The 19,301-nt window shown below is 38.1% G+C and overlaps 5 protein-coding genes across 5 annotated transcripts; 3 read left to right on the forward strand and 2 right to left on the reverse strand.

The window, feature by feature from the left end:
- Positions 1 to 2,969: 2,969 nt before the first annotated feature.
- Positions 2,970 to 5,014, reverse strand: LOC101307169 (aquaporin NIP1-2-like). Its single transcript, XM_004309573.1, has 5 exons — positions 4,852 to 5,014; positions 4,491 to 4,715; positions 3,700 to 3,897; positions 3,466 to 3,527; positions 2,970 to 3,284 (listed from the first exon to the last, which is right to left on the reverse strand). The coding sequence occupies exons 1-5, from the start codon at positions 4,969 to 4,971 to the stop codon at positions 3,074 to 3,076; spliced, it is 816 nt and encodes a 271-aa protein (XP_004309621.1). The 5' UTR covers positions 4,972 to 5,014; the 3' UTR covers positions 2,970 to 3,073.
- A 383-nt stretch (positions 5,015 to 5,397) lies between these two features.
- On the forward strand, positions 5,398 to 8,812 carry LOC101310570 (aquaporin NIP1-2-like). Its single transcript, XM_004309583.1, has 7 exons — positions 5,398 to 5,406; positions 5,920 to 6,027; positions 6,142 to 6,362; positions 6,696 to 6,748; positions 7,596 to 7,744; positions 8,278 to 8,339; positions 8,602 to 8,812. The coding sequence occupies exons 1-7, from the start codon at positions 5,398 to 5,400 to the stop codon at positions 8,810 to 8,812; spliced, it is 813 nt and encodes a 270-aa protein (XP_004309631.1).
- Positions 8,813 to 10,420: 1,608 nt separating this feature from the next.
- On the forward strand, positions 10,421 to 11,488 carry LOC101310853 (CTD small phosphatase-like protein-like). Its single transcript, XM_004309584.1, has one exon. The coding sequence runs from the start codon at positions 10,421 to 10,423 to the stop codon at positions 11,486 to 11,488; it is 1,068 nt and encodes a 355-aa protein (XP_004309632.1).
- A 1,032-nt stretch (positions 11,489 to 12,520) lies between these two features.
- LOC101307453 (CTD small phosphatase-like protein-like) lies at positions 12,521 to 13,610 on the forward strand. Its single transcript, XM_004309574.1, has one exon. The coding sequence runs from the start codon at positions 12,521 to 12,523 to the stop codon at positions 13,400 to 13,402; it is 882 nt and encodes a 293-aa protein (XP_004309622.1). The 3' UTR covers positions 13,403 to 13,610.
- A 793-nt stretch (positions 13,611 to 14,403) lies between these two features.
- Positions 14,404 to 15,489, reverse strand: LOC101307746. Its single transcript, XM_004309575.1, has 2 exons — positions 15,109 to 15,489; positions 14,404 to 14,981 (listed from the first exon to the last, which is right to left on the reverse strand). Exon 1 carries the CDS (start codon positions 15,451 to 15,453, stop codon positions 15,115 to 15,117), a length of 339 nt encoding a protein of 112 aa, XP_004309623.1. The 5' UTR covers positions 15,454 to 15,489; the 3' UTR covers positions 14,404 to 14,981; positions 15,109 to 15,114.
- Between the last annotated feature and the right edge of the window lie 3,812 nt (positions 15,490 to 19,301).

Consider the following 19,301-nt stretch of genomic DNA (forward strand, 5'->3'; position numbering starts at 1 on the left):
TTCTTTTAGATGAGAACATGAGAACGTATTTCATTCGGCTTGGGAACTACAGCAAGACAGCGGTACCTTTCAATTGTATAAGAAAAACAAATACAGAGCAAGAATATCCTGATTAAATAAAACAAATCTTCTAGTAATAGTCTATGTATGTGTAGCAGAGGGGAAAAGCCTAGAAATACCAATTAACGTTTCCAAAACAACAAAATGATCGAGTATCCTTTTCTTAAGACCAAATATGTATCTAGCTAGTAACCTTTTTCCTAAATGAATATTCGAAACACCTGAGATCCTGCTAAGGAAAGAAATAATCCATGAATTGGTAAGAAATTCTGATTTGTTATTCCCTCAACCAAACTAGACAAATCGATTTGTCCAAGTTAATGTGTGTCAGTGTGTGTATATAGGGGAGAACATATATATTTATACACAGAAATTACACAGACCAATTATATATGCAAGTAATTACCTGTTGTTTACCTAGTTGATAATGAGCAACTTCAGCAGTGTTGCTAAAAGTGAAATTTGTCAATTTTTGAGATAAATTGATGCTCCAACATATACATAAATCATTGTTAAATTTGATAATTGCTAAATGAAATTGACAAATTTGTCAATTTTTAATGCATAACTAAAGTTGACAAATTTGTCATTTTCATTTAGCAATTATCCAATTTAGAAATGATTTATGTATTCTGCTGGAACATCAATTTATCTTAAAAATTGACAAATTTCAATTTTAGCAATATTACTGGAGATGCTCAGTATCTCCAGCAGTGAGATTCAGAAATTGATATATTTATCAAGAATTTTGAAATTTAGATATCGATTTAACAATGTTATTCCATCAGTCAGTGCTATTTATTATGTTTTAACAAATTGTAAAGTGACACGTGGGCAAGAGAGGAGAGAGAAGATTTAGCTATTGGATAATTGGAATAGCTAAAATAATTAAGCCCTATTATACGTCTGGACTTTTAAGAACAAACGCCCCAGCCACAGGTACAAACAAATAGACTAGGAGTAGAAGCTGGTAAGTGGTGACAAATCTTTCTATTCATAATTGGACAAGTATGATCACCATTACCTCCTTACTGAGTACATTGTGAGGCATGTTATACAATCTATACAGATGTCGATAAAATCTATAAACATAATGGATCCATTTCCATCTTAAATCATGCCAAAGAGAAAACTACAAGTGTAATCACACCAATTGATATGATTTCACAAAAATTGAACCAGTCAAGAATCTAACTAGATGTGCCTATTATACATAATCAGGGTCACGAAGTGATAATTAAAACTTAACTTTGGCTAGCTCTTGATCCCCCATCCATTAATGACATGAATCTACTCATTACGAATCTTAATTTTTAGCATAAACAATATTAGTGCATGCAAACATCAAGTTCTGATCTCTTTCAGTCTTCCACCCCCGTTCTAAAGAAAGAACAAAATGATGAAGTTTAGAAAATTTGTTACCCAACTAGCAAAATTGTAACAGTTTTTCAATGCGCATGCATGATCTTAACCTCCCACTGTTCACCAATTTCTGAACAGTCAAACACCATACATGCGTATATTAACGGCCCCATTAGGAGCCATTTGGCCTTCAAATGTTGAAGCATAATTTTCTGGTATGTTTCATCTAATCTTGTATATGCTTTTCACACCAGAATTCACACTTTGACCAAGACATCTCTGATGATAAATATGCAGAAAGCTAATTTCCTGGGTTTGATTTGAGTGGCAGGCAACGACCCATCGTGATGAACTTGCACTTACTTAAGAGAGGAAAATATTGCCATCTAATGTCTGTTCTTTTAGTTCTCTTTGTTAAATTTTGATACTGTACACTAATGTTAGTGAAGTTTGGTCAAACTCGTTTGCTTGCATACTTATAGCTAGTCGACGTAAGATGAATATCATGCTGATCGATTTTCAGTAACTTCCAGAAAAGTTGGAGCAAAGCACAACTCAACGATTGAACTGGCATGGATTTCTTTGCCATGGAAATGAAGAATTAATTGACCAAAAGAAATGCTAGAGATCGAAGTCATTGACGTCGTTTGCCACTTCGAATATATATAAACCGTGTGAACAGTACTGATGTCATTCTTATGCTATGCTTCGCCACATTTGTTTCAAGAAATGCCCATCACGTACATTAGAAGTCTAAAAGGCACTGAAATTTGTTTTCCCAGATAGAGAAAAGGTACTAAGACTTGATGAACTTATGGAGCTTATTTTCACGCCCCGTTAATTTAACAAAGAGTTTCCCTCAGCATTTTTGACACAAGCATGACTCAAGTAAGGTTTTGATGGGCACATGAGCATTTTGGAAGCATCCGGAATCTTATGGAATGTCTTGGAAGTATTCGGAATATTATAAAAGGTCTTAGAAGCTTCCGAAAGGATCGAGAAGCATTCAGGCAACTCCGGAACTCTCTAGAATCCTAGAGAGACTCAAGGCTCAAGACTACTGCAGAAGTCTCTAGAATACTCAAGGTAACACTTAGAGTTGTATAAAAAACTCTAAAAATCTTTATATTTGTAAATGTCCTAAAATTGTCTAAAAACTTAGGCAAATGGAGGAGGATGCCTATAAATAGGGAGGCACCCCTCCCATTTGAGACATAGAAAGTTGGATAGCATTCAAACTCACTTGTGAAGCTTTGTAAAGTTCTCTTAACTTAATACAAGTTCTCTCTTTCAAAGATCTTCTCCCTTCGTTCGAGTGTTCTAGCCAAAGTGTTTGCGTGAGTAAGGCTGACTTAGCATAAAGGAAGTGCTAAGACCGCACGAGAAGATTAGGAAAAAAGAAGCTCGGGACATTATGCATGCATATATAGCTAGTGACTTGCGACTTGCGAGAGCTATAATCGTTGCACACACCATAAACCTAACACCCAAAAAAGATCTAAAAAATAAGTAAAACCTAAGAACATAAAGATTTAATGGACAACTTTCAAGATGAGCTACCCAATTGTGGATCGTATACAAAATTGGCATACGGTTGAAGAATGACTTGTTTATAGCGACTTATAGCAGATCCCTCTTCTGTTTGTATCGATTAGGTGCGGTCGACGCCTTTCAAGAAAGAGCTAGTCTTGGTGAGCTCATGCAGAGGCTTATCAGTAAATCTGATAACATTGTAGACCAAGGCACCACATAATGCTCCAAGAATCGGTGACACAAGGTAAATCCATAGGCCTTTGTATTGGCTCCAGACAATTGCAGGGCCTAAGCTTCTTGCTGGGTTCATTGATGCTCCTGTAACTGGCCTGCAGAATATGCTCATATCACGTACATGAGAAACTATAGTTTTAAACAACAAACTTGCTAATAGAAGACAAAAAAAAAAACGATAACATTCTTGGTTTGGCATATGGAAAACATATCAACTAATAGAATGCCAATGTATTATGAATGGATTATATTAAGAAGACATCATAAAAACTCTACCCTGCAAACATCACATTCAGAAGAATTGTGGAGCCAACTGCAAGCCCAGCAAGCTCTCCAGTCTGCATAAGCAAACAGTTTAGAATATTATTACTAATACTACTACATAAAATAAAGTTTGACAATATTAGGATACTAACCTAATCAGTTAAGCATGCAAGTTACTCACCAACCTATCTTTATTTAGAAAAATCAGAGTGGCGAGAATGTTAAGAGGTATAGCATAGTACTAACCGCTCTGTTATCAGTGGCCACACCAGAAACAACAAACATGAGGTAAAATGTGATGATGAACTCAATCACGAAAGACTGCAGTTGAGTTCCACTAGGACTTGTTCCAACAAAATGGTCTTCATGGTGGTTAAATATAAGCCTAAGGGTACCACTTGCGAGTATTGATCCAAAGACTTGAGCAGCAATATAAGGGAGTACCTGCAGAGAGAAAGCAAACAAAAAAAAACACAGTGAATTAGAAAGATAGATAGTCATCAAATGAAGTTGATTTACTTGCTAGAGATACAGTGGTGTAATCCCTAATTATCTTTTTTGTTTTGTTGGGTACATATGTACGTAGGACGTGGATTTTGAGTTTGAATGATGATTACTGCTTGTCTAAGCCAAAACAATTAAACTAGGTAACAATGCCTTCTGCAAAACTAGTACGTCATTCTAACATTAATTAATCGTATTCAAGAAGTAATAGATTTTTTTTTAGATAACTAAGGAATTATGGATTTACTGTATTGAAATGCAGAAATTGTAAAATGAGAGCAAGAAAACTTTACAGGCTACATTGTGGCTATTCTCATTGATTGTAAAATGTAGATTACAAGAGTTTATATAACAAGGTAACTACGTTGAATAACTAAAAGATCAAATTACCCTGCTCTATATTGCTCCTATAATCCTAACAATAACACACTGATGATCTGAGAGACTGAGATTCTAAGAGTATGTGTTGGTAGTTTTCCCTTTTCAAAGGATACAAATGAAGAAATAAAAGCATGGGTTGGTTAGCTGATCACCTGCTTCCATGGAAACCTCTTAGTAGCAGCAAAAGCAATAGTGACAGCGGGATTGAAATGGGCACCGGAGATGTGACCAACTGAGTAATTGAGCACCATGACAACTAGTCCCCATACAATTGCAACCGCCGGAGACGACACCGTCTTGTCTGTGTTGAAATTCACTATCACAGCCCCACAACCAGCAAATATCAAGAAGTATGTGCCCAACACCTCAGCAATGACCTGAAAGTAAAAGGATCGGTCGCGATCTCAACTTCAAACATCTGATCGATGAAACTAATGATTTTAAAACTGAAAGATCGCATGTTTCAATTTTCTTGAAACTAGAAATGAGTAAGAGTAACAAGATTTATGTCACCTTCTGCATAAAGGGAACAGATAGAACGGCCCTGCTTGATTCTTGGTTGGTTTTGGAGGAAGGTTTGTCATCTTCAACACTGACAACATGATTTCTACTACTTTCATGATTCTCTGCCATGGCTTCGAAGAAAGAAAGAGAAAGAGATCAGAACAAAGTGACTCAGAAATTGGTTTTGCTTCTTTTTTTTTCTTCTTCAAATGTTAGATTCTACTGTTAATCTCTACTATATACTTTGTAGCCAAAGTGGGTGTGAAAAACGTACACCTAATAGTCCTGAGATTATAGATAACCTAATCACAAGATAAAAATATAATTTAGAGGAGGTAAAAACATTACCAACTCTCTCTACAGATAATTATATATCCATAAACTACCATATGCAATTCTCCCGGAGGTAATGACATCTCATCTGACTAGAATTCTAGAGCATATATAGCACATCCTGATAAACGACCTTGCATATCTGTCAACTCAAACAAACCAGTATCATTCATAAAAAATAAATTAAAAAAAAAAAAAAAACTACAAACAAACCAGTATAGTATGGCCGCAGTATCATCATTCTTATCTATACTGCTATAAAAGGATCAGAAATTCCTGTTTCCACTTTCTTCTGCTTTATTTATTTTCGAACCCAAAAAAAAAAAAAAAAAAACATTAAGTTCATGCTCTATTACGTACTTACTCCGGACATTGCACGTACCTGTAGTCGTATATGATGGACTGATGTTAGTCTTACGTTAAAGACATCGTATATTTTGTTTAGGACCAGCATTTTTACCGGCCTGATACCTCTAATTATAGTGATTATAAAAGACATGGAAAACCATCAATATCTGCTCTGTAATTCCGGTGAGAAGTTGAAGCAGCCTTGACTGCCTTCTCGCTGTTTCACAGCAAGCAATACATTGCCACACTTTTCAACTATAAAAACCTTCATATGAATCATAAGCCTTGTATATTACGTCAAATTTTCTCCTTCCGAGTCGCTTTGTTCTCTCTCGCTCCTTCTACCTTTCTAGCTCCTAGCTGTTTTACTACTTCGAAGCCATGGTTGCGAATTAGGATGAAAGTAGTGAAAACCATCTTGTCAATGTTGAAGAAGGCAAACCTTCCTCTAGAAACAGTCAAGAATCAAGCGATAGCTTTCTCTCTGTACCCTTTATCCAGAAGGTGACATAAACCTTGTTACATTCCCTTTTAGTTTCAAGCACAATCAAAAATGTGATCTTTCAGTTTCGAAACCATTTCATCAAATGTTTGAAGTTGTGATCTTTGTACTTTCAGGTTATTGCTGAGGTGTTGGGGACATACTTCTTGATTTTTGCTGGTTGTGGGTCTGTGATTGTGAATTTAAGCACAGACAAGCTGGTGTCATTTCCAGGGATTTCAATTACTTGGGGATTGACGGTGATGGTTATGGTTTACTCTGTTGGTCACATCTCTGGTGCCCATTTCAATCCTGCTGTTACTCTGGCTTTCGCTATTATTCATAGGTTCCCATGGAAAGAGATGAGGTAATCAAAACCAAGCCATGATTTTATTTCTTAATTTTCTTTAGGGACAGTAAAATTTAGGGAATAAATTGTATGTGTTGCATAGTCAAATCACATTTAACATTGCTTTGCCTTTGACAGAAAATTTCTGGAATTATATGTACTAGCTAGAAAGCACTTCGACGCTAGCAAATGGCCTTTGGCCCCTTGCTATAGAGAAATGCATTTTCTTCATGCATACACCACTACATCTCTTGTAATTCAACTTCAGTTAATTTGATGACTACCTATCTTTCTAATTCAATATGTGTTTTGTTTGGTAACTTTATTTTGCTTTCTCTCTCTACAGGTACCCGCTTATATTATTGCTCAAGTCCTTGGATCAACACTCGCAAGCGGTACCGTAAGAGCATCTCCAACGGTGTAGTCAAAATCCACCGTGGAGCTCCAACGTTAACAAAAGACCACACCCTGCCTCTCCAACCCACCGTTCAAATCCACCGTGGATGACTACTCCAGTCTCACCTTGTCAAACTTGACAAGATCAACTCCTCTTGTCAAATCTTTTTTTATTGTTTTTCTTTTTCCATTCCTTCTCTTCTCACCGTCGTTCTGCCCAGATCGATGTTCATGGCAGGTCTTCAAATCTTCCTCTAGTCCATGTATTTCTTCCTACAATACCCAAATTTCGCACCCAGACCTTCATCCTTCATTCAAACCCAGACAAAATTTTCGCACCCAGACCTTCATTCAAACCCAGACAAAATATTTTTCATTCAAATTTGGCGAAATAAAGAAAAGAGATTGGAGGGTTGAGAGTTCAAAATGAAAAACTCACGGATTGGATTTAAGGTGTGATTGTCATGCATGTTGCATCTTGAGGTCGGATCGGGACTGCGTTCACAATATTGATGCTTCTTTGATCTCACATATAAACTAAAAGAGGAAGAAGGGAAAGATAACAGAAGGGATCGAAGCAGATGAAGAGAGAAATAAAGAGAGGGCGGATGAAGGAGAAGGAGTAGTGGGTGCGATAGTGGAGTCCCAAATTAATGAAATGGATCAGTGAAAATAGGATTTTTGTGTTTGATCGGTGAGAAAGAGATAAGCAGAGTTTGAGTTGAGTTTGATCTGTGAGAAACTGTTTTGACAGAATAGTTGGAGTGAAAATTTGCCAAATTGTCAAAATCCACCTCACATGTCAAAATTTGAATTTGACCAAAAATTTTGACACTCTTACTGGAGTTGCTCTAAGGCTTTTATTCCAACACCGTCAAGACCACTTTGCAGGAACAGATCCTAGTGGATCTAATTTGCAGGCGTTCGTGCTTGAGTTCATCATCACATTTTACCTCATGTTTGTTGTTTCTGGTGTGGCCACTGATAGCAGAGCGGTTAGTACTATTCCACCTCTTAATCTCAACTCTAGCTCTACATTTTCAGTTATGAAGTACTTAACATGGTTTGCCTATTTAGGATTGGTGAGCTGACTTGCTTAACAGATTATTAGGCTAGTAGGTTATCATCTCTATTAATAAAGCCAGAAGGCTTTTTTGACTTTGTCAACGGTTAAATTTTTGAACTACCTATAATACCCTTAATTAATTAAAACTTTAAAATATGTCTTTTAACAGATGAATGACAAATTAGTAATTGCAAATGTTATTGGAAACAATAAAAAAAGAAAACAGAAAGAAATAAGCTTAAAACGTGGGAGGTGGGAGAGAAAAGTGGGGAAGGAAATCAAACTTTGAGCATAACTGTAATAGTAAAAAAAAAAAACAAAAAAAATCACACACGCACGTAGTGCAGTCAAGATGCTAGTATTACTTAAATTTGATCAATGTAATTCAAAATGTTTGCATCCTAATTTTATTATGTTGAACTATCAATAATATAGTATTCCAAACTGTGCTTATATATGCAGGTTGGAGAGCTTGCTGGACTTGCAGTTGGCTCCACGGTTCTTCTGAATGTGATGTTTGCAGGGTAGAATTCTTTCTTCTACTTTCTTTCTTTTTTTGTATTTTGCAGGGTAGGTCTAATCTTAGTAATCTTATTAATGTCTCTAATCAATACAATCATTACTAGAACTTTATTAGCTAGTAAGAACTAATTAAGCAGAGATATGTTTTCCCTTTTGGAAGCAAAAGAACCTTGTCTTCTTTGTTTTATCATCCTTTGTTTTTTAACCCATGTCATTCTATTAGTTTCTCGATCATGTACGTGATATGGGAATATTATTATGTAGGCCAATTACAGGAGCATCAATGAACCCAGCAAGAAGCTTAGGCCCTGCAATTGTCTGGAGCCATTACAAAGGCCTGTGGATTTACCTTGTGTCACCGATTCTTGGAGCATTATGTGGTGCCTTGGTCTACAATGTTATCAGATTTACTGATAAGCCTCTAAATGAGCTCACCAAGACTAGCTCTTTCTTGAAAGGCGTCGACCGCACCTGATTGATATAAGTTCTTGAAAAGGAGATTGAAACTGTTAAAAAAGGGCATTTCTCACCTATTAATGCTTTGGCTTTCAGTCCTGATGGTAACAGGTATATATGGTTCAGCCTTGTAGGTTTCATTTTAACAAGAGGATATTATATTCTTGATTTTGAACCTAATTGTATCTGGTTACATTATTTTCAGCTTCTCAACCGGAGGTGAGTATAAATCATTTTGACCAGGAGTACTTTAAAATCAAGGTGCAGGTTTGCAGCTTAGTTTGATTCGAACGATTGGTGTGCCAATTGGAAGCGTTTTCTGTTCCTTTCCGTATCGGCCAACTCTATTGTTGTAGAAACTAGAAAGTAGTAACCATGCATGTCCTGTGTTTGCTTGTTGATGTTGAAAAGAAACATTTATGTAGTGGTTCTTTTTCCACAGTTTTGCCACTGTAATATTGCCACAGTAATTGGGTTGCATTATCGTTACGATCGACGACTATGTTGATAATACGTACGGGTCCTCAATGCAAGTTTGACGAGTTCACATATACTTGTGACATGATCGATCTTTCTAAGTTATTTGTTCAGAGATCGATTAGATTTGTGCTGGGGACCGGTCACAATTATTTTTCTTTTTTCAGACCATGAATCAAATGTCACACACATTAGGTTAATTCATGATCATTCATGCATTTTTAATGTGATTTGGAAGTCGTTGATTATCGTGAACGTTGTGCACGACAACACACAACTTTGCGTTATAAATCTCATATAAAACTTATCACATAGTATCAGGAATGCATGTTGAAATTCAATTGACAAAAAAAGTTTCAGGTATTAGAGAAAATTAAATAATACTAATAAGTAGTATGGGGATGAGGGGATCCATTTATACTTAACAAAAGCTTACGTTGACATCTTACTGATCATATGTGATGTCGTAATACTTTTGAACCTATATAATGTTGTAATACTTTTGATTCTTGTTGTTCTACGTAATGTTGTTCTTTTTTGTCGTAAAAAACTAAAAATAACAATAAAATACTACTTGTAAACACTAACTGTATAATTAAAAATATATACTTGTGATAATTTCAGTCTGCTCAAGGGGATTAAAGATGCAAATTTAGTTGTTGTTATCTCTCCGAAACCTCTTCGAAATAATCTATATCGAAAATATAACTAGTATTTATCTTCACAAATATTAATGTAACGAGATCCTAAAAGTCTGTAATATATTCTGATTTTGTTTTGTGTTAGTAAAGATAGAAGGTTCTTATCAGTCAAACAAAACTAAACGAATATGGAACCCGATTTGACTATTAACGAGGAACTAGAAAACCAATTAATCTTGGTACTCACTCGAGACTAAACCGGGTAACCAAAAACCAAACCATGAAGTCCTGGATTCCACTTTAACAAGAAAATTAACCACTGTTGAACCAAAGCAACCGCCGTTAAAACAAACTCACCCGCCCTTGGCCTAACCGTATTAGCTAAAGTTTAAGAACCCTCGGAACATTCTTGAAATCTCAGATTCCCAAACATTTCCAGTTTTTACATTTTATTCAGGCAAAAGTACAATACAAAGAGAGCAACATAGAAGAAAATGGTGTCAAAAATAATGAAGATTAGGGCAAACAAGAGTTTAGCCATGAAGAACTGTCACGGCAAAAGGCGGCACCACCGCCGCAACTCCTCTGTCAAAAAGGCAGCCGCCGCCTCCAAGTTCATGCTTTCCGGCATTGGCACCGACAAAGGCAGCTTAGAGATCCTAACCCAAACCCAAGCTCCAGACCATGCCTGGCCCGAACCCGGACCTCCAACTACAAGCCCCTCACTCCCGCCGTTAACTTCACCGGAGAAGAGTACCGTGTTTCTCGATCTAGACGAAACACTGGTGCACACTTCGGCCACTTTGCCCAATCGCTTCGACTTCATCGTCCGGCCCATTATTCGTGGCACCGAGATGACCTTCTACGTGATCAAACGTCCCGGAGTTGACCAGTTTCTGCAAAAGCTGGCGGAAAAGTACGAGGTTGTGGCGTTCACGGCGGGGATGAGAGAGTACGCTTCGCTGGTGCTGGACCGATTGGACAGCCAGGGCTTCATATCCCACCGCCTCTACCGTGACTCATGCAAAGAGGTGTACGGGAAGTTCGTGAAGGACCTGTCCGGTTTGGGACGTGACTTGCGTCGAGTGGTGATCGTGGACGATAACCCTAACTCGTATTTCCTCCAACCGGATAATGGGATTCCGGTCCGGCCGTTCGTTTATGACGACATGGAGGACTGGGAGCTGGGGAGGTTGTTAAAGTTTTTTGAGGGCGAGGGGTCTGAGGACATTAGGGATGCTGTGAGAGAGTATGTTAATGACGAAGGATGGATTACCGTTGATGATGACGATGACGACGATGACGATGATAGCGGTGGTAGTGATGATGATGATGAGGAGGAGGAAGAGGAGAAGGAGTTGGAGAAGGGGAATGGATCCAGAAAGTTTACTAATGTTCCGGTATTAACAACGGTTAATTCATCAACACCATGCTGCTTGATTAGTCTGCATGAATATTATCCAACGGAAAAACCAGCAGCTATGGAGTATTGGATCAAGATAGTGATCTTGAGTATTGTGATTTTGATCATTATGAATGTAATCTTATGCTTAGAACTTGCATTCTGGAAACCATAGAGTTGAAAACTTTATAAATTTTTCATTCTAGATTTTTTTGTGTGTGATGGATTTTCATTTTTAGAAAGTTGATTTGACAAACTCTGAAACTCCTAGCTAGTTAAATTCACAACACACTAATATACCCTAAAGTATGATTGTTAATTACTCCTTACAATACATAGCAATGCTACGATGAACTTCCGGAGGACCAACACTCGTAAGAATTGCAAAATCTCTCACGTCCATCATGAGCAGCAGTTGTTGATGCATGATAACCTAGCTAAACCAATATTGACCTAAACCTTGTGAACCTAGCTTGATTTTGGTTTACAGTTTATAGGTTTCCCTAGTCATGATGTTTTCTACGTACATATACTCACAATGCATATACATACAAATCAGAGATTTGTGCTACTCAATTAAACAATTATTGACAACAACAACAAAATTAACGGAATATCATCGTGTACTTTTGGTTACAAGAAGGACCTAAAGGGTCTAAAAACAAGAGAAACAGAAACTTACAACTGGAACAAACTCCAGTTTTTTTAGCTCTAACAACACCAATAAGATCATCAAAGTAGGCTTGAGCAGCATGCATAGGGGGTTCTCGAAAGTGATAAATCCAAGATCATAAGTGATACTATTTTTAGCCAAAGCATCAGCCATCATAAGTTTCACTCTCTAAACATGTGAGAAAGTTTACAGTTACGTTCTGCATTTTTGACATCAAGGAAGAGCAGACAGCAAGAAATGAGCCAAGATGATGAAGAACAAACGGAATATCATATCTATGAATCAACCAATAAACCGAGAAAGTAACTTAGTGGTATGATAAATAATTTCAAAAACAAATATGGAATATGTAATGGTGCATTTTGAAACCGCACCCAACCAAATCAACAACATAACCTTAGCTTCGGTTACGAACCTACTCTGATGACCGTTGCACCGAACCAAAAGTTTAAAAGCTCCACCAACCCTCATTTTCAAACTGCAATCTTTGCTCTCTCTCCCTCTCTAGATTTCAAACCAGAGAAAAAAAAAAAAATGGTGTCCAAATTCATGAAGAAAAGCCCAAGCAAGTCGATCGCCACCAAGCGCCGTCACCACCGCCGCTCCTCCGCGAAGAAAGCCGCGACCGCCGCCTCCACCGCCGTCCTGTCCTCGCTGATCACGTGCCAGCGCCGCCTCATCAAGCTCTTCAACAAGCTCGCGCGTGTCGGCACGCCCAACCGCCACAAAGGCTTCAAGATCCTCAAGAAGACCGCCGCCCACGACCCGACCCGACCCGAACCCACCGCCCCGGTTCGCCGCGAGCTCTTCCTCGCCGGCGGCCCGCTCCCGCCGCAGGAGTCGCCGGAGAAGAAGACGATCGTGCTCGATCTCGACGAGACCATGATCCACTCGCAGGCCGGAGCGCCGCCGGAGAATTACGACTTCGTCGTCCGGCCGAGGATCGATGGCATGGTGCTGGACTTCTACGTCCTGAAGCGGCCCGGAGTCGACGAGATGCTGGAGAAGCTCGGGGAGAAGTATGAGGTGGTGGTGTTCACGGCGGGGCTGAGAGAGTACGCTTCGTTGGTGCTGGACCGGTTGGACCGGAAGCGCGTGATCTCCCACCGCCTGTTCCGCGACTCGTGCAAGGAGGTGGATGGGAAGTTTGTGAAGGACTTGTCCGGTTTGGGGAGGGACTTGAGGCGCGTGGTGATTGTGGATGACAATCCGAACTCGTATTCGCTTCAGCCGGAGAATGGGGTGCCGGTCCGGCCGTTTTTGGATGACATGGCGGACCGGGAGCTGGGGAAGTTAGTGGAGTTTTTTGAAGGGGAGCAATGTGAGGATATGAGGGATGCTGTGAAGGACTATGTTGCTGCTGCTGGGGATTGTGGAACCGAAAATGGCAATGAATTCGAAACTTTGCAGACTTGAAACTTCATTTGATTTTCTGTGGTGTAAAGTTGAACAGGCATGTTCAATTTCGATTTGAAATCTGTGTTGCCACACAAAAGGTTTATGGTTTAAGTAAGTTGTTCAATTAGTGGAATCTGTGTGTTGTCTATTGAATTGTATACTTGAATGCTGCTGCTGCTACTACTACTACTATTCATTAGTACCAGGATATACAGAACAATTGTTCTCAAGGTAGAACAAATGCCTAGTTAAGAAGCCGGTTCTTGCTGCTGTTCTTGTACCAAGTCGTCTGAGTAGGAACATTTGCTAGCAGAGAGTTGTGATCTGAGAACTCGTCGAAGAATTTATGGCGCTCTATGTTTGTGATGCTAATCTGATCCTCACTAGTCACTGCTAGTGTTGCAGAAGTGTAACAATAGCTATATATAGGAAGCTGAGAACTTGTTACGAAAATCTACATTCCCCTCCTGCAGTATAGTTGTTCGAAACCCTGGATATATGGACAACCCCACATTTTTCAGCTCTAATTCACCAACTGATCTCAGAAGGTACTTCTTGGATAAGGCTATAGAGTAAGAAGAAAATTTGACCTCCACAGACCACAGGAGCAAAGCTGCAATTAGTTTCTGTCACTTTGATTCAACCAACAGGATCTCTGTTGTACACGTCTTTGGTTTATCCTTCTACCTGAAAGTTAACAGCTTAACTAGTGCAACCCACGCTAATCTTTAACAAAGGTGCCATTACACGAGCAAAAATGGCAAGATGCCAAACTTGGATATGAATATGCAAAACATTGCAAAACTGAATCGAATTCATTCAAAAGTCTTGTACAAAAAACTTTAGTATACAGCTGAAAGCATGATCTTAATTCGATCAAATGCCAGTTCCACCTGCTCACAAATTGTTCAAAGTTAAACCAAAATGAAATCCAAATGAAAGTTCTGGTCAGCAGAAATTATGTACTTCATATATCTCCAAAGCAAGGACACATGGTAAAATCCTAAAACTCCAAAGAAATAGCTAGCGCCTCTTCGAGCATTTTTCCTTTCCCTTCCTCTATCTCTTTTCGTTCGCATATTTGGCCCTGATTTGCGTTTTCCAACTCCTTGGAAGGTTTCTTTTTGCTCACAGGAACATTGTTCTTTCTAGTAGCTCCAACGGTTTCTGGCACTACAGCCACACTATCTTCTTAACTGGATGGATTTCCTCTTCTTGAGAGATCTCGCTTGTTGTCACTGTGACTTTTATGTCACGGGTTGGAGGCCACGGCTTCAAATTGTGCCACACATGACTTGAAAGGATAATCTAACTCCTATTATAGAGGTGCTACTTGCTAGCTATCGCAGGGTTCAAATCTAGCTTTGTCAAGGAAATGAAAAGTTGAAAACCCTCAAGCAGCTTCACGAGGGAGCTGCAAAATCCATAGATTCGACTAATCTCCCTAAAAATGAAGAGCCTTTCCTCCAACAAAGTCCTCAACTAAACTATCTATCACACCTTATTTATCAACTTCCAACACAAAATTGGATGCACAAAATTCGCACAATGCGCCATAATCATTTCACGCCGTGGAATTAAGAACCAGTCGAATTAACTGAAGAAATGAAGCACATGCATTTACCACAAAATAGATCAATCACTAGCTGGATTCACAACACATGATGCATATTATTCGGTTCCGAGTAAAGCGAAAAGCACACTAAACAAACTCAACTACTCACAGAAGCTCAAAACTTTTGGCTGAATCGGATCAACTTGCAAGTGAAGACCTGAGGGGGCAGACGCAGAGCCACGGACTTGGCGAAGCACATGTCGTCCAGGGACTCGCTGCGGCACCAGCGGCAGTTGGGGTTCTGCGAGCACTGTTCTTCCGACGACATGTCGCAGCATCTGGGGATCTGGTTATTCTTACCCACCCGGATCCGGTTTGCAGATCCGCCGCACGTGCCGGAGAGGGTTGATAAGAGGAGGATGAGCAGGAGGAGGAGTGAGACGAAGCTCTTGAGCTTGGGAGTTGAAGTTGAAGTCTTGGCGGCGGCGGCGGTGGTGGTGGTGGTTGCCGCCATTGGAGGATGTTTGAGTTCGTCTCCGCCGGGTCGCTTGTGGTAAGTGCCGAGTGTTCGACGATTCTTTCTTTCGGACAAAACAGTGACTGCCCAGCTTTAAAATGTCAGACCTGATAAACTTACTGTTTAATTTTTATTTACTTTAAAACAATTTACCATATATATATTTGTTGAGATGACGTCAGCGACTGTTTACTTCACGTGAAGAGACGGTTTTGTCCCTGCTGTCTTTTAGTTTTAGAGGTTGGGCTTTGGGCTGAAGGTTTCAGAATTTAAGTGCCAGATGGTGCTGTCTTTTAGAGGTTGGGATTTGGGCCGAATTTCAGTGTCCATAGGATGATAAAGAGATAAAGAAAGAGTGATCAGATTTTTTTCTCTCCCGTTCTCTCATGAAACTTGGATAAAGTTCTACATAGTCTCTCCTTCGTCTCAACAGTTTGACCAGCTTTGTCGTTTGATCTAATATATAACCCTTTGCTGGAATCTTTTCCCTTTTCTCCACAGCTCTCTCTTGAAGCTTTCAAAGTCATCTCTCACAAAATTCGCCGCATTAAAGACCAATCTCTTTCGGTATTTGACGAAGATCAAGAACAGCAAGCACTTGGTAAGTTTCTATAGCAGAAAAATCAATCTAACTAATGATACCATTCTTATTCACCCATCTAACTTGGTAAGTTTTTACAGGTTCTGTGCAAAAACTCTCAGCTGTACCATTACCATTCTGTTGTTGCTACTGTGCCTGTTGTCTTCTTGCATAGTAGTTTAGAAGGCATTGTGTGTGTATACGTGTATATATATAATTTATACATGATTGCTCTTTTTTTTGTCTGTTTGGTGTGTTTTTGTTTTTGGTTGGTATTTTAAAGTTAATTTTTGTTAGTTTTGCATGTTGATGAGGTTGGTGTTATAACAGGAATGGCTCATATGTGTAAGTGGGCTGACTGCTTCCATTTCGTTTTGTAGGGTTGGTGAATAGTGTGATGTCAAGTGGTATGCATTACCTTATGGTTTTTTATGGTTATTCATAGCTTACATTTGTAGGATGTTCTTCTTTTATCATGCTTTTTCTTTTGGCAACGGAAATTTTAATGTTTGTGGAGTCAGTGAGTGGTTAGAAAGTATTTGGTTAATAAAATAAATGGTGTGTAATATGAAAGAAATGTCCGGCAAGAAACTCAGGAGGTATCCATTAATATAGTATATGCATATAATCTCCCTTATTTTATTTTCTTAAAAAAAATACATGTATATCTCAGTAAGTTAAATCTTTTTCACATACCTTTCTTGAGCAATGCTTAGTTTGAAACTATGAAATGACAAGTTAAATACAGCATTATGTGCAGAGAAGTGAACTTTGCTTCTGTGCAAAACATGCTTTGCTAAATGCACTGTTTCTTTAAAAGACCAACCATTCATTGGTGTTACTTAAAACATTATAATTCCTACATAGAACTACCTGCCTTTTTCTTTGTTTTATCTTCTTTCTTACATTAGATTAACCACTTTTTCACTCATTTTTCACTCTTTGAATTTTATTGTTCACTCAACAGAGATGAAAGAGGCAAAAGTAAGCTGAAAACAAAGCAGAAGCAAATGCCATTGCTCATGTTCTTTTACAAAACAACCATCAATTCTGATTGTAAGTATGATCGACTGTGAACATTCAGGTTGTAATTATTTTGGTATCTGATTGTAGTTAACCAATATTTTAATACAGAACATAAGTGGTAATTATTTTATTTTAGCTCATTATCTCATTGCTCATCAATAACTCGAGATCCATACCCGCAGCAACACGCGGGGTTCCTATCTAGTATTCTATTAATGTAGAATTTTTATAATCTTTCCCCCGTCTTTCACCTTGGGAACTTTTGCCTAAAATGAGAAGTAAACCACGTACTCTGATTCCAGGTACTAAATACTTTGGAAGAAATTCAAGAGAGGCATGACACTGTAAAAGAAATTGAGAAAAAGCTTCTCGACTTGCATCAGGTTTGTACTGTGCAACAAGGCATAAGGTCTTGAGTACCTGTAGCCTGTAGGCTGTAGCTAACATATATGATATGGTTTATTGTTAACTTTTCAGATCTACCTCGATATGGCAGTCTTGGATGTGCAATCTGGGACAACTCAACTGCAAAATACAAAGAAACTCCAGAAAATGGATGTGCATTGCCATCATGATTCTTTTAATTATAGTAGCTGTTGTAGTTCTTGGTGTCATCAAACCATGGAAAAGCAGCTAGGGTGCTCGGGTCTACCCTAGTCTTTTCGCCATGTAATATAGGACCGTAAATGAGTTGGTTGGGGATTATTTTATAATTCAGATCTGTGAGGATCGAAGAGTGTGTCTTAGTAATTGGTTTTGATTATATATGGTGTTTCCTTTTTCCCTTCTGGTTTTTGAGTGATTCATTTTGTCTCTGTATTCTTGTGAGGTTTGGTTTATTGATGGTGCTGCACATTTCAGAGTACGAAATTATATTATGTGTATAGTTGTCCTAAGACTTATAGAGGGATGATTTTGGTTCGAAGTTAACGATTTCAGTTTCCTTTCAGAAATTAACAAAATTTGAATCTTCAGTTTAGTAGTTGTTGTTTGTTTTTTTTTTTTTTTTTTTTTTGAGTAATATTGTTACACTTAGAAAAACACGATAATACAAACACGTCTCACCTGGTGAAAATATTGACATTTTCTTGCTCTTTTTTTTTTTAAGAAATATCAAAATGGAATTGAACTATGGTTATATTTTTGTAAAATGTTCAGCTATAAATCTTTATTTATTTATTTATTATTATTATTATTATTTTTTTATCAAGAACAAAGATATAACATCATTAGGTTTACATTCAAGCCATAACTTTCCATATGGGGTTGTTTTCTTTTGGTGTGCTGAATGAGAAATGTTCTACAGGATGGTCCTTCACCAAGCCCAAGCCTTGTGGAGGTTTTTATTTCACGTACTACCCTTGTTTCATAAATGTTAAGCAACACAAACACACAATAGTAGTGGTCTTCTCAAAAGAAAAGAAAAAGGATACACAATAGTGACTAGAGGTTTCACTAGTGGCCGATGACCATCTAAACTTCACTGTTAGTTGTTATTTTGATCTTGATCGTTGGTTTAGTCTTGTGTGAACGATAACATTGTAACACAACTATCGATATCGGTTTTTAGTTATTTTTTCTTTTTTCATCATAATAGTCTAATTTGAATATTAAAATCGAACATAATCTACGAAACTACAATATAGCTACATATAATGATTGTTTGTAAGATTATTATTAGAGAAATTTTATCCACACATAGCATTCTATTAAATACACATCTCTAATTTTAGAACTTTTTTAATTACTATCTTAACCTCAACAGAAATTATATATAATTTTAAAAAATAACAAATAAAAAAAAGAACTAAAACTTCCATGGATGAAGAACACCGCTGAAACGAAGACATCAATATTCAGGCATGATTTAATGATTTCTTAGAGAATCTTTATTTGACAAATATACTTTTATTTTTCTGAATATCAATTCATCATTCTTCTTCTTCTTGAAGATTCTTGTCATGCAATGGTTAAAGTTTTTATTTGTTCAATTCAAACAAACTGCCCACGCACAGAGAGAGAGAGAGCATCCATTAATTTATACTATATACTAAAACTGAGTTCGGATTTGAACAGTACCCGTGGGGCGAAAAAGACGATGTAGTCCCTGCTTTTCGTTTTATTCACACCTCCACCATTCTTCTTACTATCAGGTCCAATACGTCCAAAAAATTGCCTAGCATAAGTTTTCTTGACGTGGCTTAGAGTTCCACGTACTAATGCTTGAGGCCCAGAAGTC

This window comes from Fragaria vesca, unplaced genomic scaffold (genome assembly GCF_000184155.1).
Source record: "Fragaria vesca subsp. vesca unplaced genomic scaffold, FraVesHawaii_1.0 scf0512992, whole genome shotgun sequence".
Classification (NCBI taxonomy): Eukaryota; Viridiplantae; Streptophyta; class Magnoliopsida; order Rosales; family Rosaceae; genus Fragaria; species Fragaria vesca.